Source organism: Melopsittacus undulatus, chromosome 1, assembly GCF_012275295.1.
Source record: "Melopsittacus undulatus isolate bMelUnd1 chromosome 1, bMelUnd1.mat.Z, whole genome shotgun sequence".
In the NCBI taxonomy this organism is placed as follows: Eukaryota; Metazoa; Chordata; class Aves; order Psittaciformes; family Psittaculidae; genus Melopsittacus; species Melopsittacus undulatus.
In genome coordinates, this window is record NC_047527.1 from 77,532,758 (window position 1) to 77,558,038 (window position 25,281).

General features: G+C 36.6%; 1 protein-coding gene across 4 annotated transcripts in view; it reads right to left on the minus strand.

The window, feature by feature from the left end:
- CDH18 (cadherin 18) overlaps positions 1–25,281 on the minus strand; it is a 172,401-nt gene that overhangs the window by 124,466 nt on the left and 22,654 nt on the right. For all 4 annotated transcript variants that reach the window (XM_005153354.2, XM_031052837.2, XM_031052838.2 and 1 more), the window contains exon 2: positions 5,280–5,574. In XM_005153354.2, the coding sequence (XP_005153411.1) occupies positions 5,280–5,574 (295 nt within the window). The remainder of the gene's footprint in view (positions 1–5,279; positions 5,575–25,281) is intronic.

The following is a 25,281-nucleotide window of genomic DNA, read 5'->3' on the forward strand; positions in this document are numbered from 1 at the left end:
TAATAAAGCATGCCTGTTGAGAATGCAAGATCTCTATATGTGATTTTCCATACTTTGCTGCACTGTTAACAGAATGTTTTAGTTTAATTCTACATTAGAAAATAGTGTCTTCACCAGGAAATCAGCATGAGTCTAGTGACTATATCATTGATTCAAGTCCTCGCTGTAGAAAATCACACAATTTTTGTCAGATATTTTTATTATAAGATAAAAATCAAACAAAACAGGAAGATAAAGAGACACATCTCATGCAAATCATATTTATGAACACCATGAATAGTGTCTTGCAGGGTATCTGAAATTATGACTACCTCACATTATAATACGCTGGAAAGAACTTCAGAAAAGTCCAATGCATCTATTAATTTGTTAAGGAGATTTATTTGCAATACACTTCTTATGCATGACTACATAGAACACTAGAAAATTTAATACGCAGTATTTCACTCATTTTGAAGATACCTGAATGGAAGGCTTTTGTTGTTTGGGAAAACAAATGAACAAACAAACAAAAAGTTTTTCTTTCCCTTTATATTGAGCTAGAATCACAGAATGGTTTGTGCTGGAAAGTACATTCAGATCATCTAGTTCCAACCCCCCCTCTATACCAGTGACGATAATGATGACTCTTCCATAAAACAGAGCAAGCTCTCAATGAAAGTGAGCTTTTTATACACTGCAGAAGAAATCATTTCAGACATAAAACTTGCATCTTGAGCCAACTTTAAGAAGTGTCAAGAAGGCAAGAAATAGGTGTTTTCTTTCAGTTCTTCCAGCACAGTACATAAAACATAAATAATATGTTCACTTTACACCACAGGAAACACTGCAATCTAATATTTGGCAAATAATTTAACAAAGCTTACCTGTACTTTCTTGTTAGTTACCTAAAAAAAACAAAAGCCATAAACAACCTAGAGCTTTCACAAATAGATTAAGGGCCAACTTGTGGCAAAAATATCAGCTGTTTGAGGAGACAGACAGGAAGCTGCTGCTGAAATTAACAGCATAACAGAGATGAAAAATACCACCAGCTACTCAGCATGAGGGCTGTTACAGAGACACAGTAGCACTGAAAGTTTTTTTAAATGACCATGAAAAAAAGTGGAAGAAATTTTTAAAGTAGTGAAGCATCTTTAAGAATTCATACAACAAGAAATTCAGTGATGTATAGACTCCTCAGCCAATGTCAAAAAATATGCTTATTACAGAACTAATAAAACTGGCATAGCGGTGTCCATTATTTGACAGAAAATGGATCCTGTGGAAGCAATAATAGAATTAGTCTTCCTGAGACTGCAGACAATAAAATGCTTTCAGAATGCAAAGAACAAACAAATCAATAAGAGAAAAAGAAAACAATCATCATAAATTTGCAAGGAAAATATGTTGTACGCCTACAGCAGGTCGCCTGTATAGCAGGATATGAAAATTCAATTTTATTCAAACAACACAAAAGTGCTGCTTATATTGCATATATATTTTAATGATTTACCTCAGGTACAAGCAGTAAAGTATTTAATTCATAAAATATGTGCATTAATGATATGTTCTGAGTTACCAACTGGGCTTAAACCACAACACACTAAATGTTCCTTGGCTTAACATAATCCACTCTTTTAACCCCAAATTCCATCTCAGAATACTCAAATTGCTCTTTGGAAAACAGTAGCATTTATAATGTAGCTGAATAGTAATACCAAGATTCAGACTATTACAGAATTATGAAAAACATCTATGCAAGAATACTACGTTTTGACGGGATGAAAGAAAACGGGAACTTTGAGTGAACAAATGAAAAATAATTACATTGGCTGGTTTTGACTTTGAGGATAACATTAATTTCCTTTCCACTGTCTTTCCTCCCATGAAGAAAATAAAAGGCTTCCACAGGAGAAGGAAATAATCAATTAACTAAAATGCTTCATTAAAGACAAAGGAAACTAATGAAAGAAGAAGACAGAGTTATGTATTTTTTAAGACAGTCGATAAAGAAAATGAATTTAGTATCAAGAGTCTGCAGTGTAACGAGAAACAACTGAGATAAGACCTTAGATGCTACCGAAATGAGCTCTAAAAGTAAAGCTTTGTGCCACAGTGAATTATCAAAGACAAGGGAAGAGGTTTCATACAGGCTTACAGTATTCTTACTGGGAATAACCTCACTGTAGTACTTCCTACAAAGGTGTCTGGATAAATTTCTTTGTCAAATCCAAATGTCTTTGGATTTGGAGAAGGCTGAGGTTCTGAATGACTTCTTTGCCTCAGTCTTCACTGGCAAAGACTCTGATGACACCATCCACGTCTTGGAAGGTGGATGCAGGGACTGTGAGACTGAAGAAATTAGGCCCACTGTAGGAGAGGATCTCGTTTGAGACCATCTTGAGAACCTGAATATGCACCAGTCCATGGGACCTGATGAAATCCATCTGCAGGTCCTGAAAGAGCTGGCAAATGAAGTTGCTAAGCCACTGGCCATCATATTAGAAAAATCATGGCAATCAGATGAAGATCCCAACAACTGGAAAAAGGGAATTATAACCCCCATTTTCAAGAAGGGGAAAATGGATGAACCGGGGAATTACAGACCAGTCAGTCTCACCTCTGTGCCTGGCAAAATCTGGGAGCAGATTCTCTTGGAAGGCATGCTAGGGCACATGGAAAACAACAAGGTGCTTGGTGACAGCCAGCATGGCTTTGCTAGGGGGGAATCCTGCCTGACCAATTTGGTGGCCTTCTATGATGGGGCTATGGAACTGATAGACAGGGGTGGAGCAGTTGACGTCATCTACCTGGACTTTTGCAAAGCCTTTGACACTGTTCCACATGACATCCTTGTCTCTCAATTGGAGAGACATCAATTTGATAGGTGGACCACTCGGTGGATGAAGAACTGGCTGGATGGCCACATGCAAAGAGTTGTGGACAATGGCTCAATGTCCAGCTGGAGACCTGTAATGAGTGGTGTCCATCAGGGATCGGTGCTGGGACCGTCTTGTTCAACATCTTTGTCGGTGACATGGACAGTGGGATTGAGTGCACTCTCAGCAAGTTTGCCGATGACACCAAGCTGTGTGGTTCAGTTGATACACTGGAGAAAAGGAATGCCATCCAGAGGGACCTTGACACACTTGTGAGGTGGGCTGATGCCAACCTCATGAAGTTTAACCATGCCAAGTGCAAGGTCCTACACCTGGGTCGGAGCAATCCCAAGCACAGCTCCAGGTTGGGCACAGGAGAGATTCAGACCATCCTTGCAGAGAAGGACTTGGTGGTGTTGATCAATGAGAAAATGAACATGAGCCGGCTTCAGTGTGTGCACACAGCCCAGAAAGCCAATTGCATTCTGGGCTGCATCAAAAGAAGCGTGACCAGCAGGTCGAAGGAGGTGATCCTGCTCCTCTATTCTGCTCTCGTGAGACCTCACTTGGAGTATTGTGTGCAGATCTGGTGCCCTCAACATAAAAAAAGGACATGGAACTGCTGGAACAAGTCCAGAGGAGGGCCACAAGGATGATCAGGTGACTGGAGCACCTCCCGTACAAAGAGAGGCTGAGAAAGTTGGAGCTGTTCAGCCTGGAGAAGAGAAGGCTGCGTGGAGACATCATAGCAGCCTACCAGTATCTGAAGGGGGAGCCTACAGGGACTGTAGTGATAGGACTAGGGGTAATGGTTTAAAATTTAAACAGGGGAAGCTTAGGAGGCTTATATATAAGGATATATAAGGAGGAAGCTATAAGGAGGAAGCTCTTTACTGTTATGGTGCTGAGGCACTGGAATGGGTTGCCCAGGGAAGTTGGGAATGCTCCATCCCTGTCAGTGTTGAAGACCAGGTTGGAGAGAGCCTTGAGTGGCGTGGTTTAGTGTGAGGTGTCCCTTCCCATGCCATGCAGTTGGAACTAGATTATCTTAAGCTGCTTTCCAACTCTAGCAATTCTATGATTCTAAATAGACCTGGTTTTATGACATTACTCACAGGAATACTGCTTTTCTACGTGTCTGTGAGTTTCTCTTGGGGGTGATATTTGCAATAGTATGCTTAAACAGTTAAAATAGGCTATGTACATTAAAACCACATCCTGTTATATGCACTAGCATCACTCTGTAGGTGGTATGGACGTACATGTTTATAGGTTGAAGTAAAAGCTTGTATCTAGGAAGACAGTATTTGAGAGCAAGAGATTTAAGAGAACAATGAACAGCTTGCAAACTATTTTAAGGAATGAAAAGATCTTTGATCAATAATCTGAAAATCTTTTTATATTTACTTTTTTTATCTTTATTATATTATATAGGAAGTACTACATGTCAGTGGAGTGGCAGTGGCAGTGACAGAAAGAATGAAGACCAGTCATTAAGTTAGGGAAAAAGACAGAGAATGGGGGAAACTTCTTACTCTTTTAAACCATGATATTTGGTAAGCTGCTAAGTCCATTTAATACAATCTGATTTTGTATGGAAGTTAGGAAAGTGTAATTATTCTCTGCTTTATAAAAGAGTAACTTCACATACCTCAGTGAAGAAGCCACTGGTGTAAAAATCCGTCTGTTTCCAAACTGTCACAGCTCTGAACTCCATGGTTTGGGATTAAAACTTAATATGTTTCAGTATTTCCAGGACTGCCACGATTACATGTTCACAAATATTTCATATACCACACTTCATTTGTATATGCAAGCAAAGAATTGTAGAGATGTTTGGAATGCACTATTTTTACTATGCACATCTGTAATAGAAGCTGTGGTTTTGGCACCTCAAATAATAAGAATATATATGAATTATATTTTTAACAGGGAAAACCAAAGATCAGTACTTTTGTGAACTTCAGCTCCCTTTATAAGACACTTAATCAAGGTAAATAAACATATGACACCATGGTCTAAAGTAGTCTAGAAACTCACCCTTTCTTTGTATTTAATTCCATGAATTGCACAGACTACTCATACAGACGTAAGACAATGCCATAGTGTGGTTGAATGAAGAATATATGAATACATCTTGTTTCCAGAGTGCAAAGTACAATTTGCCCAGGACTGTCTATTAAAGCATTAAAGATTAAGAGAGACTCTCTGCAGTCAACATGAGTGTGTATTCTTTTTTTTTAATATGAATGTTCCAAGTAACATGCAAGGTTGCGTTTGATGGCTTCCTATAATCTCAACTGTAGTATGTTTTACATAAAATCAACAATACAATAACTGTCATTATTTTGTCAACAACAGTATGCGGCATTTTAACTTGTTAAAAACTTGTTGAATGTAACAATTCATTTTCCTTACCCATTTCAGACATCTCTGGTACAGTAACAATGTATGGTCCATCTGTAAATTTTGGTGCATTGTCGTTGATATCCTGCACTTTGATAATAAATTCAGATTCAGGCTCGAGTGGCTTGTTTGTCCGTCTATCAATAGCTTGGGCATGAAGCACATAGTGTGTCTTCTGCTCTCGATCTAGGCTTTTGGTTGAATGGATGTCTCCAGTTGTGTCATCAATAATAAAGATAGTCCCTGCCCCTTCTCCAGTAAGAATGTATTTGACTGATCCATCACCTTTGTCAGAATTGGAGTGCAGCTGTAAAATATAAACACATAAAATCATATAAAATGACCTATTAAACTTCATAAAAGGTTATTTCACAAAAGATCTAAAAACTATTATTTCTGTTAGGGCCATCCTACTTAGTTTCTAACCTTCCCATCTCTTGTTGTAATCCCTTATGTGGCATTGCTGTCAAGTCAATCATTTTGCTCAGGATCATAATCTCCCAGCATAGTTCACTTTTTAAAATGGTATTTTTTTTTGTGCAAGTCCATTCTAGAAAACTTTCCTAAATTAAGAATATTCTAGTAACTGGGGTGGCTTTTATTTTATTATGGTTTAGTTTTAGTCCTTCCAACAGTTACCATACAGCACCTATTGCTAGAAACCCGGCCTTAAGCACTAAGCCTGAAGCTGTCACACTGAGGACTGCTTGCCTCAATGACATAGTTCAGTCCCACCACCTATGTTATCTTCTGTGGCCGCAAGGATAGCATAGTTTACACAAAAGGCAACTGTGTAGTGTGACAGCAACATATGTGTGTCCAGGATTACCCTATTCCACAACAAAATACATCAATTTTCTCTCAGTTTTGCTTGCTTACTTCTAATTAGAAACTCACCTAATTTGCTTGTATTTAAATTATTTCTAATGAAGCACTGAACTTCAGCATTTTCATTTGCATACTTCCAGCATACATTTCATTTTCATTTGCATACTTCCAGCATTTTCACTGCTCCTAACACACACCCTGTGCTACAAAATACACATTTAATATATTACCCCTCCTTCGGGAGAATAAAGCTTGCATTTACTGGGGGGCGAGGGGGAAGGAAAAGTTACAAAGTACACTGGTGTACTGAGAGATACATGAAAATTAAAAAGCTATCCACATTAAGCCTCAGTGCTTCTAACTTGACTTTAAAGAATTGCCTGTTTAGATTAAAATTCAATGTGTTCTTTGAGAAGGAGGGGTAATTTTTGATAGATTGAGAAGTTTGTGGGTTTTTTTCCTTTACTCTGAGAACTGAATGTATTTATTAAGGTGCAAAGTAAGAACAAAGTGATATGCAGAAATGAACAGTCTCAGGTATTGTTCAGTTATATTGTGATGCTAAATCAGAAGGGAAACTTCCTAATTTTAAGAACTCATTCTTATCTCAGTGCTCTGACTATCTCTCAATATCTGTAGCATGGCATTAGTAAGTTTTGGTTTCCAGAGTCCTTTCCATTGTCAGTTCAGAAACCATTTATGTTTGCATAGATAAAATAGACTTTTGAGGGTACAAGTAATCTTTTTTTTCTGGCTTTAATCATACAGAGATGCTGATATTTTCTCACTCTCTATATTTTTTTTCTAGTTCTTTGTCTTGCCTTTAATATTATCTAGCTTGCTCTTTGTAAAAAAAGCAAGCGTATGGGGCTTGATAACACTTTTTAATCTTGTGTACCAAAGCTATGAAATTATGGTGTCACACATAATTTATATCTTGTCCTGTATGGGGGTTAAGAGGGGAAAGTCTAATAAAATTAAGATTGTCATCTCATGTAAACTTCAGTGTAACTTCAGTCAATGCACCATGCACTTATGTGATCCACAGGAAGATCTGACTGGATAATCAAACCAAAGCTGGGTCACCACTGTGGACCCATTTTTTTTTAATTTTGAAAATGGAAGAGAGAAAGAAGCAGAGAAAGGGTCTGTTTGCTTGGCTTTGCTTTTATAGGACAGCAGTACAGCCTTAAACCTTTCCTTTAAAGAATAGATGAGCAAAATTCTGGTTGCATCTCTTTTTGTCCTCAGAATAATACTGTATTCTGTTAAGACAGGAATAATTCACCCAATATAAAATGCCAGAGACCAAAACTTCCTACAAAGCCAAATTGTTACTGGAAGTTATTTATTCCTAAAACCAAGAATAGTAGGTACTCTGGTATTCTAATCTTGGTTTGCTTGTATTCCAGTTTTTCAGAAACAATGAATCAGAATTGAGTATCCCTTGCTGCAGGCTCCTTTTTTGATAAAACTATTCCTAAGTGTTAGTGTTTGCAAATGTTAACAGTAGTCTTTACATTAGGAGGAAAAAAATCCAACAAACGTGCCCCCCCCCCCCCCCCCCCCAGCAAACCAACCAAAACCAAAAAAAAAAGAAAGCAAGCAGAAATTTTGTATGCACAGGAAAATTATAAATTTGCTTATTTTCTGAAGATATAAGTGACTCATTTTGAAATTATCCCAAACTGAAAAAGATCAGAAGAATTTCCATCAGTGTCTCCTTTTAAGTCTATATGCATATATGCAAAAGCATATTCAGGTATACTATACAAATGTCCCAGCAAAAAACACTGTGTTCATATAAAAAATTGGTTACATAGGTAAGAAAGCAACAGAGTAAGGAACTGCTGTAGAATTTAATAAGATTTCTTCAAAAAATCCAAATAGACATGGCATTCTGATACCATACTGTAGAAGGGCACACCCAGAAATTCACTGTGATAGTACAAAGTGAAATATTAGATATTATTGTGAAGAAATAACTATTTGTACTTGTCGTTAGTGATGAAAATGCAGGTACATTTTGAGTCACAGGGCTTTTATATCTATCAAGTAATAAAAGTTAAGAAGCACAAAAGATTCTCAGCTGACTACACGGCCAACCAGTGATCCCTGCTAAATATCCTGTTATCCAGCAAACATCAATTGAAAAATGCAATCAGGAATCAGCATTAGAAATATTAATAAACCAAAAGCCTTCAATTTGTAACTGGGTCTTTTACACTGCAGTTGTAAGGCAACAACCAAAAACAAGAGAAAGCTAAAAGAAGTTCCTGCTTCCTTACTTCCTGATATCTTACATTGTTTGAAATATAACACCTTGATTTACGCCTTTTAATTTCTATGCTGAATTTTAAATTCATGCAGGAGGAGTTTGGATTGCAATTCTACTGCATAACAAAAGGGCCTTTCCTTTGTCACTTGGTTTGAGTTTTTCTGTAAGGCAAAGATTAAATAACTGTTTGTCTTCTTTAATACTTCTATCTCAGTATGAATTGGCCCAAGTATCAAGGCTTCTTTCAAATACATTTACAATATGAGTTGTGCTGAAGACAGCCCCTGGGAATCTCTGCTTAAGACAGTGCCTACCAGACTAATGAGAAATTCATGTCCCTTAGCACTTCTATCTTTTCCCTGTGTACTATGAAATCATATCTGCAACAGGTGGTTGTGGAATAAACAGGTGGTTTATTCTACAAAAGCATTTCTAACTAGAATAAATGGGATTCACTGTTACAAATACATGGTTTGGGAGACTGAAATTCTGTAGCTATATAACGATTTATAAAAGACAGCAAGGGAGCAAAATCTAGCTGGTCAATAGTGAACTTTCTCTCTACTTGGGACTGCTGTAACTATTTCTCTTTCAGATTAATTTGACAGAGAGTGGGGAATGCACTAAGCAACATAGACTCAAGCCAACAAATGTTCTGTTCACCAATTTAGACATAACCTGTGTGATCTGGGAAGCCATCTCAACCCAGATCCCTAGAAAGTGTGTGGACATTCAGTTTCTCTCTGCCAATGACTACTGCAATAACATGTATACACTAGGAGATAAATGATGTAGTAAAATGAATAAATAGCTTTGATAAACATTAAGTATGGTGTTTCTTTTTCCCCTGCTGTGCCAGACAGACATGTAAAGCTGGAACATTACAAGAGTCTCTTAATTTAAAAAGAAATACAAACACACCGCAAACTGAAACATGATTACTCATAACGTTGAGATGAATAACAAGCACTGAAAAGAAATACAAGGGAAATAAGACAAACATTAGAACACAACTCTGATTTCTCTATCTGAGGTTTTAACTACAATTATGAAAGCATAACTGAAATTGTTTTTCAGTAGGCCTTCACTTCTGTGATAGTCCCCTGCATCTGGTGACTATAGATTGATTTGTGATATCAACTTTTTAACTGCTACTTAAAGATTTTTTTTTCTCCTTAAATTATCTCAACTTCCTTCCCTGAGCAATCTCATCTTAGACCCCAAACCATTTTAAAAATTACTTTGCCTAGAGGTTATAACCACTGGAGATTATAGAGCTTGCACTCACCATTTGGCCCTCCCTAGCTTCCAGGGCTCCCCAGTCTTACCTGTGGCTCAATATCTCACTGCAGCCCCAGAGAGACACCATCCTCAGGAAGCTGCCTCACTCTGCTGCTCCCTAACCACAACATCTCCAATATCCAAATTTCCAGCCAGTGCAGGCTTCTGAATTCCCCATTCGATGGGCTGGCTTCTGAAAACATTCCTTATCACTGCTGATCTGGTTATATTCCTACCAAGAATATATCCATTAATTATCCTGAAACTGTCCAGAACCAGAAACCACCAGCAAGTTTTTAATTTTCATACCCTACTGGGCATTATTCATGTCTTTATTTCTGTTTTTTTTAGGAAAAGAAGTGAAAAGAAGAGAAGAAGAGCATATCTAGAGTGTCATCTTTATCAACCCAGTGGGCTTCATTTCTTGACATATTTAATAACAAGTTGGATTCAGTATGAGATATGACAGTTTCTCAATACTTAGCTGGTCTGTATCAGCAGTGTATGACTGATTTTGCAGAATAGCGACCATGGTGTCCTAGTTTTGCTAAGATTTAAACATTTTTCTTCCATCAGTCCATTTAAATGCTTCAACTTTCTTTTAGCATTCCTGCAGAAAGTGTAGAAAGGGTGTATTTTCCAAAGGCATAATCTGAAGAGGCATACCAAACATTTCAGTTTCTTAAGTTTTCTTTATATTCTTATTATTAATTTTGATACTATGACTCTTGAAATTATTTGTATCTGAACTGATCACAGAATCACAGAATCCCAAGGGTTGAAAGGGACCTCGAAAGATCATCTAGTCCAACCCCCCTGCAAGAGCAAGGTAACCTAGAGTACAATGATGTAAAATGAATGCACACATTGTAGGCTTATTGCACAGCTAATTCAGTTTTTTAACTGCTACCAACTGCAAAGCAATCAGGTGACTAAAGCCTAATTGCAGAACCAAATGGAAAGGTACTTACTGCTTACACACTGGATTTATTCACCACCCTTCATGTTCATACATCTTTCACTTCATTGTTTTGCCTAATGCTTCACCACATCATACATCCAAACATTTAAGAATACATACTTGTCAAGCAAATGACCACAAATAGGCAGAAAGAAATATAGAAGCCGGGCCCAGTGGGAAGAAGTTCACTAATAAGTACTATAAAATCAATCAAAATATTGAGGAGGAATCATAGAATCATAGAATAGTTAGGGTTGGAAAGGACCTTAAGATCACCTAGTTCCAACCCCCCTGCCATGGCCAGGGACACCTCACACTAAATCATATCACCCAAGGCTTCATCCAACCTGGTCTTGAACACTGCCAGGGATGGAGCATTCACTACCTCCTGGGCAACCCATTCCAGTACCTCATCACCATAACAGTAAGAATTTCTTCCTTATATCCAGTCTAAACCACTGCTGTTTAAGTTAGAACCTGTTACCCCTTGTCCTATCACTACAGTCCCTAATGAATAGTCCCTCTCCAACATCCCTGTAGGCCCCCTTCAGATACTGTAAGGCTGCTATGAGGTCTCCACGCAGCCTTCTCTTCTCTAGGCTGAACAGCTCCAACTTTCTCAGCCTGCCTTCATATGGGAGGTGCTCCAGCCCCCTGATCATCCTCGTGGCCCTCCTCTGGACTTGTTCCAACAGTTCCATGTCCTTTTTTTATGTTGAGGACACCAGAACTGCACACAATACTCCAAGTGAGGGCTCACAAGAGCAGAGTAGAAGAGCAGGATCACCTCCTTCGACCTGCTGGTCACGCTCCTTTTGATGCAGCCCAGGATATGGTTGGCTTTCTGGGCTGCGAGCACACACTGATGGCTCATGTTCATTTTCTCATTGACTAACACCCCCAAGTCCTTCTCCACAGGGCTACTCTGAATCTCTCCTGTGCCCAACCTGTAGCTGTGCCTGGGATTGCTCCGACCCAGGTGTAGGACCTTGCACTTGGCATGGTTAAACTTCATGAGGCTGGCATCAGCCCACCTCACAAGTGTGTCAAGGTCCCTCTGAATGGCATTCCTTCCCTTCAGCGTACCAACCAAATCACACAGCTTGGTGCATCGGCAAACTTGCTGAGGGCGCACTCAATCCCATTGTCCATGTCACCAACTAAGATGTTGAACAAGACCGGTCCCAACACCGATCCCTGAGGGACACCACTCATTGCTGGTCTCCAGACAGACTTTGAGCCACTTATCACAACTCTTTGCATGTGGCCATCCAGCCAGTTCTTCATCCACCGAGTGGTCCACCTATCAAATTGATGACACTCCAATTCAGAGACAAGGATGTCGTGTGGAACAGTGTCGAATGCTTTGCACAAGTCCAGGTAGATGACATCAACTGCTCCACCTCTGTCCATCATTTTTGTAGCCCCGTCATAGAAGGCCACCAAACTGGTCAGGCAGGATTTCCCCCTAGCAAAGCCATGCTGGCTGTCACCAAGCACCTTGTTGTTTTTCATATGTCCTAGCATGCCTTCCAGGAGAATTTGCTCCCAGATTTTGCCAGGCACAGAGGTGAAACTGACTGTTCTGTAATTCCCTGGGTCATCCATTTTCGCTTTCTTGAAAATGGTGGTTATATTTCCTTTTTTCCAGTCCTCCTACTGGAAATGTGGGATGCTGACAACTCACAATGAACATCACTCTCCCCTGCACTTGCTTGAGGAAGACAAGACGTGACCAGGAGAATGAGAAAGAGGCTTGGATAAGTAGAAGAGTTGTTTATTTGTGATTTAATTGTGCACTGCTTTCCCCCATTTGCTTTAACCAAATAATCTGAATTCTTGGTGTGCTGTGTGGGTGGCATTTTAAGTGGACTAGTAATTACTTTAACAATATTTTAATTGGACTAACGAATTCTTGGATCTGGATATAACATATGTGCTGTTATATTAAAAAAAAAATAAGTATTAAGAGATTCCCATATACATGCAAAATTCAAATCCAAGGCTGATTTGAAAAGATCAAGAACCACTGCACTAACTTAAATTTAATTAGAGCAGAAGTGCTTATGTATATATAAACTTAAATTATTTTAAAATAATTGCAGAGAATTAACTTAAAATTTATTGTTGTTAAATAATAAACAAAATAGTATGCATAGAATTTCAAAAGCAAAACCTAAGTTTTGGTAGCGACACTACCATTACGTCTTTCAAATAAAGTATAGTCTTCTGTTTGGGGAGCAGGACATTCTTTCAAGGAGAGCAGAACTTCCCAGTTCTGTTCTCACTGCCAAGTAGTTTAATCATGCAAGCGGGCCCCAACACAACAGTACAACAGCAAAGTCTACCAATGACTGAGCAGCCTAGAGGAATGACAAAAATGTTTCTAAACAACACGAGCTAGGGGCTTTAGCAAACCATAGGAGAATATATTAAAAAAGAATGTACGTACGCTATCTTACTTTTGTTACGCAGAATTGTTTAATGCTTCACTTAAACCATCAAAATGTAAATACGTATAAAGAATTAATGGTATAACACTAAAACAACAAGTAAAAAATGTTTTAATCTACTCTGTAATAGCACTGCAATCATGTTGACTTCCTTTGATGTTTATGTAGACACAAAATGTAATTTAAAAGAAAGGATGCCATAACTTAGTAGTAGTAAAAACCAAATATAAAATTATTCTGAATGGTGCACACTGCAAAATCAGTCTAGCTCATTGTGCCTATGCAGTAAAAGCATCCTCAGATTTGCTGTAGACTTGCTTCCTTCAGTCTGAGCTATAAAATATGTTTTAATGAAATATACTGCTCTGGGCAATGCCACATGTTTTGATGAAATTCTCAGAGGGAATCATTAGTCCAGGAGATAACTGTATTATCCATAGCAGTGTCCACAAATTGAGAAGAAGCTATTCCACACCGTTGTCAAACAGAGGAGGAAAATACAGAATTGTAGCTGCCCCCATCTGTTGAATGGGTTTTCTCAGATAGAAAAAAATAATTGGATTGCAGTCATCCAGGAAAAACACAACTGAAACAATATTAACTTCACAGTATAACGCTACAGCATACAAACATCTGTTCTTGCAAGATGTGCTTACCAGCTACTTCTGCTTTTGGGGAGACTGGGTAATGGCAAAAGTATGCAGGTGCATAAGCAATCACATCTAAAGTAACATTAGGTGTACTAAAGCTGACTCAAGTGGTCAACATTAGCTTCAATTTTATATCTGTACCAAAGGAGGACTACAGCGAATGACAACAAAAATATAAAATGGAATCCTAAAACACCACAATAAGTGTTTATACATTTTTATACATAAAACTGTTTTTTTGTTTTCAAAGAACACTATATACTTTTAAGAAAAATACAATCAAAAATCGTACTTTCAGTGTACTATGTGTCTGAATCAATACAAAATAAAAATACTTTTTTTTTGCTGAAATTTTCCTCTGAACTCTCTCCACAGCAGTGAGCTTTCATTTTAGACATCTTTTACTTGGCCAAATTCTATCATGGGCATTAAGACCATTTTTTTTCAAGTGAATTTACACAGCATGTTTTTTTACAGGTTTTAAAGATCTGGACAGGCATTCAGTTGCAGAACATGCTAACCAAGGTCTTCTGAAAGTATTAATTTTGCACATATAGTTGTTTGTAGGTCCCAGGGTTAAGTAACTACAGCTTATTGAACTATTACTTAGAACACAATTGAAATTAAGCTGGTCTTTTTTGTTTAGGTCTTATTTTAGGTCTTATTAATTTGTTCATTAAATTTAAATTTTTTTTTGTTAAAAATCTTGTTAAAAATTGTCAATAGCAATTAATTTTGTTTAGGTCTTATTAATTTTTTAACAGAAAAAAAACAAGACCCCTCATTCCCCAGTACTGTTCTAGAGCCAGAAGAGTTGGCTCAGAGTTGCAGCACATTGCTCCTACTCTGCAATCCATGAAATGCTCATCTCTCATGACACTTATGCAGAATGGCCACAAGATATTAGTGTAAGAAGAGTGTTTCACTCTTTCATATTGTATCAAATTTATTCCTGACTAAAGAAGGAAAATAATTAAAAGTCTTCTATTTATTTTTCTTCCATTCATAAAAGCTTCTATTTTCTTAAAATCCTGCAGTCTCCTTAAAGGGCAAGTATCATTATCTTGCTTCCAAAGAAGAGTAATCTGATTTTCACAGACTTGCACTACAAAATTCACCCAGAAATAAATTAGGATTTTAAAAACCCCAAACCAGACTCTGGTCTATCCAGTCATGATATCATTAGAGAATGGTGAACTTTGCAGTTCCCAGGGAAAGGACGAGTGGAGGGATTTCTGATGCTATAAAAAATTATTACTGAAGGGCTACAGAATTTCAGAACATTTAGAAACTCAACATTTCAATGTAATCAGAGAAATATCAATAGGAAAAGAAAGGTAAATTAAACTATGTAAGTTAAGACTTCAAATGAATGCTTCATGTCACATGCAACCAAATAACTATCAAGATCTAGGCACCAGATATGTGCTATGTTTGTTTTTATGGCACCAGAAGTCTGCCTTCAATGCATATGAACAAGTATTTAATACGTGGGTTGATATTATATTACTTCATAGCATTCTGTTCCAGCAATACATCACTCCTTCCTCCCTCGCATGTCATATGTCACTATGTAGTGCAGAAAATTATTTCATGTTCTCTAGAAAAATTTACAAAACTAATGGTCTTCAGTTTTCAGCATCTTCTCACAATCCACTGTCACCAAAAACTCACTTTACAATCATTAAATCTGTAAAACTGTGGTAAAAACTTAAGATTCCTAGATCCATGTAGAAGGATTATAAATTTGACCAAGTATGAATCCAAATGTGATAAGGTTTGATGATACATTATTGCCAAAAGAATCCCTGGCCACACTACATCATCATTGGAAGAAGAAAGTTCTGTTTCTGTTTGTGCTGTTACCAGATCATAATAAAGAGGTGTTATGCCAATATAAAGCAGTTCTAAAAATCCTGTAAATGGGCACAAGCATACAATAGAAGTGCTTCAGTTGATGGTACTACTCTCTGACACAGGCCTTGCAAACTTCTAATTTACTTAAATCACTGAAACACTGCTTTCCTTGTAAATGCCTTACTGTTGAACTACATAGTCAGAGATGCATTAAACCTCAGAGATGCCAGAAGTAGTCCTAGGTATCAGTGTCATAACTTGCATTATCTTTAGAAGTATGACTGTTTTCATATGGAAGAATGTTTGCCTCAGACATTGAAAAGGTCAAGGTCAGAAGAACAGTAAGGACACATACTCTTTGGAAACACACTGTTTGGAAATATACTGAAGCAGTGAAAAGCTGTTCTTCACTGGAAAGCATAGCACATTCGTGACAACAATGGAGCAAAACCAGTTTCTGTTTCCATACACTGTTCCTGCAGACTTTCTACAGCTGCTTTTGACCTTCATTACTGGTGCAAGCTCAGCTAAGCTACTCTCATTGCAGCACTTTTAAAAATTATTATTACTCTTTTATGTGCACAAAGAGTAAATCAAACTCCACTTTTCCTTTCAGAGGGGAAAAAAGGGACTATGTCCAATGTAACAGGATCTTCCAAAAAGAAAACAGGTATCTGCCCTTACTGAACAGGAAAGCCAGACTAAGGATTAGTTTAGATTTTCCAAATGAGAAAGAACTATTGGTCGTTTAAAACCCTGATCAAGAAATTTCACATTACATGTGATCTCCATGTATATAGATTCTCTTGATATTAACAGGAATGATAGAAATAGCTCACTGGAGCACAGAGCTCTAAGTGTAATTGTACTCAAGCCCTTTAGAAAAGTCTGATTTATTTGTTTGTTTGACAGTGCTACAGCAAATACTGTTTACTCTGTGAAAGATCTTAAGACAGAATATTCATTTTTAAGCTCTGGGAAAACAAGTCTGCAGTGTACCCATGTGACATTCTGAATTACTTCTTTCTCCTTTGCTCTTCCTAAATAATATTGTGAAGATAAAAATAAATGTGTGATTTTCTGATGCAGTTTTTGTGAGCCATGTAAAATCAACAAGAGAAAATTTTATGCCAGGGACTTGATTACTTACTCAATTACAGAGTTTGATTAGGAAAAAAATATTATGCGGAAAAGTTCAAGGAGAGATAATTAATTTACCAGCTTCCTTTTATCCCATCCTTCCAAAAATCTTTCACACATTTTTGGTTTTGATGTCTTTGAAGCTAGTTTGCTGAGAAATTCATAATGCTGTAGAAAGAAAACAGGTTAGCTACTGTCCAATGGCTTCTATTTCAGGTGAAAAAGTTGTTTCATTCTGAAGAAACTAAGAACACACTACCACGCATTATCAAGAACCACAGAGATCACTGTTTCACAAGGATTTCATCTGCATATTTCTGTGTGCTCCTTATAACTAATGCTAATGCATTCTTCCAGGTAATGGAAAATGCCTGTTTCTATTACTGAGGGGGGTTTTTTTGGTCTTTTTTTTTTTTTGTTAACAGTCCTTTGTTATATACATTCTAAATATTAGAAAGTCTTAATACTGAATATAAGAATATTTATTTATTGCGGCATTAATCCACTACTTCTACAGTATTTAACACTTAAAGGCATGTTTAGACTTTTTGCATCTGGAATGACATTTTATCTCTTTTATGTGGCCTACAGCTTGTCTTTTTCTGTGATGAATTTTAGATTTGTAAGAAAATTGCTTCTATATAGATTCCATTACAAGTCACAAGTGATGACTTTTCTGTATCTCCTTTAGAAGATAATATAGATTTTTTGATAACAGAAACCTTTCTTCTTCCTGTAAGTAGTACTCTTGCTGTTTGCTAGAAGCAAAAAGTTTGATAGAAGCAAACATTACAACATGACAAAGGAAAAAGGCCCTGCATCATCATGATAAGGACATGTTTCCACAAATTTCTTTAAAAGGTCACTAGTGCCTCAAAATCTATTCATAATGCCAACTATGCTACCTGCAACATTTTTGTTGGGTAAGAAATCAGAAGATCCATGTTCACAGCAGAAGCTTATCACTAGCCCTCTCCACAGATGTAAGTCATGTAATGTCTGCAATAAAAGAAATTATGAAGTGTTCAGGACTGTTACTGTGATGACTATGCTATTATAAGTAGGAATAAAGAAATGGGAACATATCAATCTCAGTGAATGGGAGTGTAAACAGCTGTCCTTTTGCATGCTTCTCATGAACAGTTACAAATGCTTCCTGAAACTCATATGGATCCAAACTGGGGAATTTCAAGAGTCTTTGTTTTGTATTTCCATACTTCACACATGTATCATCAAGAAGTAAAATTTCTGAGCTCAAGGTTTTTTAATCAAGTAATTCTTACCAATAAACACAATTTTTCCTAAGGGGTACCATCCAACTGTTTCTGTATTCCTCCTAGAGTCATCATGACCCCATCTGTCTGTAAGCATCTGTACTGCCACCACTGCAAGGATTTGATTGTAAGGCAGAGTAAATCCCTCATTATTTACATTTAGTTCAGTATAACTTCTGGACAAGTAAAACACAAGTTCTGAAAATGTTTACAAACCAATTATGTATCACAATTTATGACTGACTGTCATTTGGAGTTAATGGCATTCCTACAGAGACCTTGTATAATGTGTAATCTCTTGCTACTTTTTCTACCTGATGATGACATTTCAAATGCTGTATGATATCTCTTCAGCACTGTACACTCTTCACTGTGACTGACAAATAAGGATAAAGAATGATGCTAGATTTCTGAAATAGCAATCAAAAAGACCAAGCCCTCCCAGCTTCCAGAAATCAACATTAAAATTTCAAATATGTTTAATTGTTCCTGCATCGAATCCGTGAATTTTTTGTTTCTAAAAGCAGCTGTGGTGTATTTTCATACAATAGGATATACAAGAAGAATCTATGTGCATGAATCAGATATCCTCAGATTAAATTTTGGTGCAAAATTGTGTAACATTTGATATTCTAATATTTCTGAGCAATATTTTTTACATTGAAATTCTCTCATAAGCTAAAAAACATGGAAAGTGTGCTGAATAATATATTTTTAGATATATGGATACTTAAAAAATTAAATAAAACCTTCTCCTCAAACTTCTGAATTTCTCACTGAAAAAAAAATATATGCTGTTTGCTGTTCACTGTAAAGCCACATATGCTTGATACTTGAACTTGTTTACATTTGTCTACATGACAGCCATATCCTGACTATGGAATTATCTGGAATTTAGCACAAGAAAAAGCTAGTTGAGAACTGCTTTCTTCCACAGTTACCCTCCGGTTTTAATAGAAAACATTTCAACAAAGCAAACCAGAGCCTCACCAGATTGCTAACACAAATAGTAATATATTCTTCATGTTACATTTAACACAAAATTTGTATTTCTTATTAAACACTGTCCTCCATTCATCATCATCATCCAATTCCAACAGGGAATACTAATGTTCTGTTTCTGTACATGTAAGGAATCCCAGACATATTGTTCCATTCACTGCTATAAGTTATGAAAAGAAGTGCTTAAAAAAAGTCTGTTAAAATTTGCCCTTTCCCTAGGACCAGTATTCCAAGCACATTAAATGCCATAAACAAACCACTCACTTTGAGGCAATATATTCCTCTCCTTAAGTTTTTAATATGTGCATGCTGACATATTACTACAGATGCAATTTACCATTAACACCTCTGTGATTTTCTCCCCAGGGACTCTCTGACACCTTCTGCCCTCCCAAAAAATGTTCAGGCAGAATAGGATTACAATCTCTAAAGACAGTGGCTGCCAATAAATGGTTAGGTGCAAACGAAGCTTATAAAAGAGAATGTGTAAAATGATAGGGAAATTAACATGAAAGGTTCCCTTCAGGAAGTAATTAAATAACCATTAATATATCTAATACCAGATACTCTTGCTAGCAGTACCAGGAGGTGTCAACACAGAGTACCTATAGTCTCTTTTGAATGTATGGTTCATCAACACATTTTCTGTAACAGACTGCCTCTTTCAATTTAAGGAGCCAAGAGGAAGTGCCCATATGGCCTGGCAAAACACCTGGGAGTCTGATTCTGATCTCCCAAGAGTCTTTTTTTCTAACCTAATTTCACCAGTACTAGGAAGTTCAAAAATGTTTTTTTCTTTTCAGGAAAAAATGAAAATATATAGTTTGGTACTTCAAACACCCACTGAATATAAGCTTTCACTCAGTCATCTTAAAGTGAATATTACTCATATTATGAAAATCTGATTTATTCCATGTAAGAAATAATCTAGTAGGCCATTATGTTCACTGGTGCAGTATAGCCCTAAAACCAGAGTTCGTGGCAACAAAGCAGACTGCTGGTTAGGCAGAAGAAATGCAAATATTATTTTGATAAGAGCTGAACTATTCTTTTTCATCAAGTGATAATTTTTAACATCAATCAGCTAGAAATATGTTCCTCCTGACTCTAATGATTTTGCACCATCAGAACTAAAGATGATCTTTCAAGGTCCCTTCCAACCCTTGGGATTCTGTGATTCTGTAAAGAAAAATGGGATAAATACTGGAAATGTCATAAATACCACATTTGCCAAAGGTGTGCTTGAGAAAATTCTGGAAAAAAAAATGGAAATGTCTCCTGCTTTCCACCCCTTCTGTTAATATAAATAAAATCTTTGCCCAGGCACAAATCTATGCCATGAAGAATTTCCTCCTCTGTGTGTATGAGGAGCAAACCTACAGAATAAAGGATTCAGCATCACAAGAGATGCTGATAGTAGAAGCTACACAAGAAAGATTGTATGAAAACTATTTCTTTATAGATGCCAATGAGACATATTTTGGATTTCATAAGAAGGATAAATTCCAGAGTTGACCTAACTTGTAGGAAAAAAAAAAAAACAACAGTCTACATTCTGAAGAACAGAGACTAATATTTTCCATTAGAGATTTGTAACACTAGCACTGGACCAGTTTTGCTTTATTTTAGAGTGACTTTTTTCTATCTGGCTTACAACTATTACCAAAAGAAGTCATATTGAAGATGTTTCAGATGCCTTACATGACTTCAAATTTGTGAGAAATATGCTTAAAACTTTAATTTTCTCATTTTCATTATTTGATGCCCGACATTCCCTAGAGATGCATAAAGTCAGAAGGGAAAAATCACTGAATTTAAATAATTGCTCTTAAAAAAGCCCTAAACATACTGAATACTTACCCTTACAAATATTCTGTGGTTTGAATTCCACTGATCTTTATGATTTACATAAAGGAAAAGTATTTATTTCTTTGGAGTGGTCTTAGAATTGCTGCTTATCACTTTCATTGACATTTTTCCTTTCTTTTGAATTATGAAATGCCAAACATGAAGGAAATCTCACTGATGACAGTGGGCTTTGGAACAGGCAATCAATGCTGGTAGATAAAGCTAAGAAATAAATAGCTATTTTTTCAATAATGAACATTAATTTTGAAGATGCTTGCTTAATTTATAAAGCACATATTACATATTTTATAAACATATATAATGCATGAGAAGATATAAATTTTAAATAAACCTAGGTAACATCATAAAATAAGAAAATTATAATTTCAGACCTCAGATTTTCAGAACTGAAGAGGGGAGAGGGGAAAGGAGAATAAGTATGGTAGAATAATCTCCTATATCTGAGGTTATATGTCCTGGAAAAGATCACTAAATTATTTAATTCTTTGATTATATTTTCAAGATTATGATTGTTTTACTGACTCCAAAGTATCTTTCATTTCTGGGAACCCATACTGTTGACATGGATTTGCAGTGATTTGTCATGTCAAAATTGCACTACTCAGATACTGCTACAGTAATGGCGAGCTATCTGGACACAGACACTGAAAAAAAAAAAAGAGCTGCTCTCTCCTCCAACCCAGGACTAAATACAAACTGTATAAAAAAGGAACAAAAGGAGATAATGTGTCCTATTTGGAGGATGAAAGCCTATTGAGCTAACAAATGATAATCTTTCAGCTGTCAGCAACATCTGCAGATACCACATCACTAAAATACTACTTAGGCACTAAGCAGTACAAGTCTTGATAGTGTTAATTCATACTAGGTCACTGGATGGCAAGATAAGATGGCTCTCAAAACATTAGATGGCTATTACCTTATTAATCGTTTGCTCAGGCCCAGCTGTCTAAGCAAGGTCACAGCAGGAACAGTGATCTCTCAACCAAGCTGAATTCTGAGCTGCAGAGTACTACCAGGTGGTATAGGAGATCAAAGGGAGAAACCTTCTGAAGTGAAGAGTTCAGACAGTTTTCAGAGTGGAATTAGCTTTCTTTTCCCCTCACCCCCAGTTTCCCAGAAACTACAGGTGGTTTGTTGTATTGAAAATTTATTCCAAAAAGACAGAAGCTCCACTCCTCAGCCCAGGGTAATACATTCTCATGTGATCACTCTATATTTCAAAGAATGCCATAGCGTCTTTTCACTTTCTTTTGGTTTTCCCTCCTCTACCCTGTGTTCTCTTACTCATCCTAACCTTCAAGATTTTTTTTTGTATATTCCACATGCACCACAGTTCCTGAAAGCCCACCTCAAACTGTATTCACACTGAATGCACTGATGAAGTGCAATACCAAGGATACATGAAAATTTAAGCATCAGCCTTTGGCATTTAAAATTTTTGCTGACATATGGAGAATTTTGGAAGGATGACTGGGTGCAAAATTCTGCAGTGAATGAAGGGTTTTAGAAACACACATGGCAACAAAAGTGCACATTTGCAGCAATATGTTGATAAATATTCATTAATAATCGCAAAATTTATGCACTTATAACTCCTGTATGATTAAATAGGAAATTTTCTAATAGGGAAAAAAAAACCCAAACCAAAACAACAAACCAAAACCAAACCTGTTTGCTTTTAGAATTAAGATAGCCAATGTGGAATTTTCATTAAAGTAAGTTAAGGAGCTTTCTGTCTCATAGGTGTTTCAGCCTTTCCTAACAGCATCTAAAAGCTGCACAGCTAGGGAACAAATGTCTTTTCAGTTTAAAAACAAGCCTTGTCCCTCCCCACCAAAATATCCATATTTAAATCTGTGAAGGTAAATGCACACCTGTTTACATCTACAGCACACGAGTAACCTTGATCAAGTTCAGAAAGACAGCTTAGAAATACAAATATTTTCCAGTGCTGAACTCCCATTTTCCTTTTCTTTTGAGCAGAGGATTAAGGTGGTTTTCACAGTTCTACTTGTATTTCTAATATAAAGAAGGAATCTTCCAGTAGTCATCTTAAAGCGCATGATATGGCTGTGATAACAGCTCTGCAGAAAGACAGCAAGGACAGACATTCAGTAAAGCATGAGTTTGCATGCTATTAATTTCCTCCCTGGAAATGGTGCTTTTAGTTTCATGTTATTCAGAAAATTAGCATGTGAAGGGAACACTGGCTTGGGAAATTCTCAGAAAGTTCAAGGACAAGTAAAGCCCTGTGAAAGCAGAACGTAATTAAAGATAAAAATCCAGAAAGTAGTTTCATAGCCCACAGTACATTGGGATTAGCGCACCTAGTAACAGATTCATACCATTTATGTCTCACAATAACAATGTTATAGCTTTACATCTGTCTACTTATATTTCTGACATTACCCACACACCTCATGCTATGTTTTGTGAGTTCTGTAATTTATTGTTTTTATATTAATTTAAAATAATTATTTTTCAAGTTTCACTTGGTCTTAAAAATGACCTTGGGAAAAATGAAAGCCTGTGAAACAGGAACGAAATACTACCTGACAATAAACAAGAAAATTTCTTTATAGTGAATAGGAGTGTTTCATAGCTATCCCTGACCAGCAGTAAGCCTGGCTTACTGTATATGAATACATCCAACAAAAGTTTTTCAGCTAGCTTTCAATTTCAATTCCAGTACATGCTCAGTTACTAGTGACAGATTTTTGCCAAACTAGTCTGGTCACATAAAAATATTCTTCTCACTCCCATTCTGGACAACTTTGTCCAATAATGATAATGATACTAACTTTTATGTTAATCTTATGCAGCTGCCAAAAGCAAGGAGTGAAAAAAAAAACAAACCCTTTTCTGTTCCACTGTTAAAGATGTGTGTTAAAACAACAGTTTAGTATTGCAATAATCTATAAAGGCACTTTACATAACACCTCCCTCCTCCTCAAAAACTGAAGTGCTTTCTTTAGTTGTTCACATTTTTATGCAATAAAAAACTTATTCTTCATGGTAGAGGAACAAGTTATTTTCATGGCTGTGCTCCCCTGCCTCATACAAAAGAAGAGAGAGGTGATATATACCAAAACCTTAGCTGGTGACTTAAATGGACTTGGTTATCAGAAATATGACCTACTAACCCAAGATTCAAAATTACTTTTTCCTAGTAGTCTAGATGTGTGTTCTCCAAGGAGCCCCTGCATGGAAAAGCTACCTCTCTCTGAAAAAGCTGCGAGAGCTCCAGAAAACAACCAACTGGCCCCTGGAATGTCCAGTGTGGACCATACCACAGTGGGGATTCTTGGAACATTTGCTGATGTCCTATGCACTTGACAACTATGTATTTATCAATCATGCTAAAATGGATGAACATTTCCAGCTAATGAGTTCTGGACAGGATTTCATTTTAGTTTATGACAATGTAATTATTTCCCTCCAACATCCTTAACTCGTGCATGTAGTTTCAGCAGTTAATATACAAGTAACTCCGACATATGGAGAACTTAGAAAAAAAAATAAAAACTACAGCGAAAAATGAAAGCAGGAGAGACAATGAATGAATGAGATGTTGTGAAAGAGTACTGATTAAATGAGACAGAGTAGACAAAAATCTATTAGGAAAGGGTTAATACAGCTGGTGGCATAGTGGGCTATGTTTATGGAATGTGTGATCTCTTGAGGTTTCTTCTTTACAATTCTCTGGCCTTTTAAAAAGGCATTTTAGCTATTTCACATATACATCATCTCCTTCTAATCTGTGATCTTGCCTTGATTAAGGATGGGTAAACTCATTCAGTTCTATGAATAAATCAGGCTCTAACATTCTAAGGCAGCATTTATAAAGGCTTAAAAAAAGGGTCTCATTTTTTCAGGGAATCATTATTTCACTGTACGTCAGCAACACTGAATTTATCTTACAGGTAGGAGTGCTAAAATACTATCACAGCAAATTTTTATTGAGCCAAACAAAATCTGAAAAAAAACCCAACCCAAGTGTCTTGTAAGAGAGGTTATTCTAGAGGTTGTTTCTGAAGAAGTGCAAGGTTTGACAAATAACAGATTTATCAATTTTCTTATGTTTCTCTAAACCAGCTATTCATATTTATGTTTAGAATTATCCCATAAGAATATCCTTACACACAAAAATAATATGTGATCATACCACTAATGCTACTATTTAGAGCATTTACCAGGTATTAATTACTCTTCTTAATAATATATATATACACATAACAGGGCACTGTTCTGCTGTATGCTGCACACATAATTTACACGCAACATAAGTTCATCAAAAGAACGTTATCATTTCTGAAAAAAACAGAAGAGTTTACTTATGTGAGGCTTAATTATGGAGGAACATATAAAGAAAGGAACATATTTTGAACTCACAGGGATACATACTTATTTGTTATACA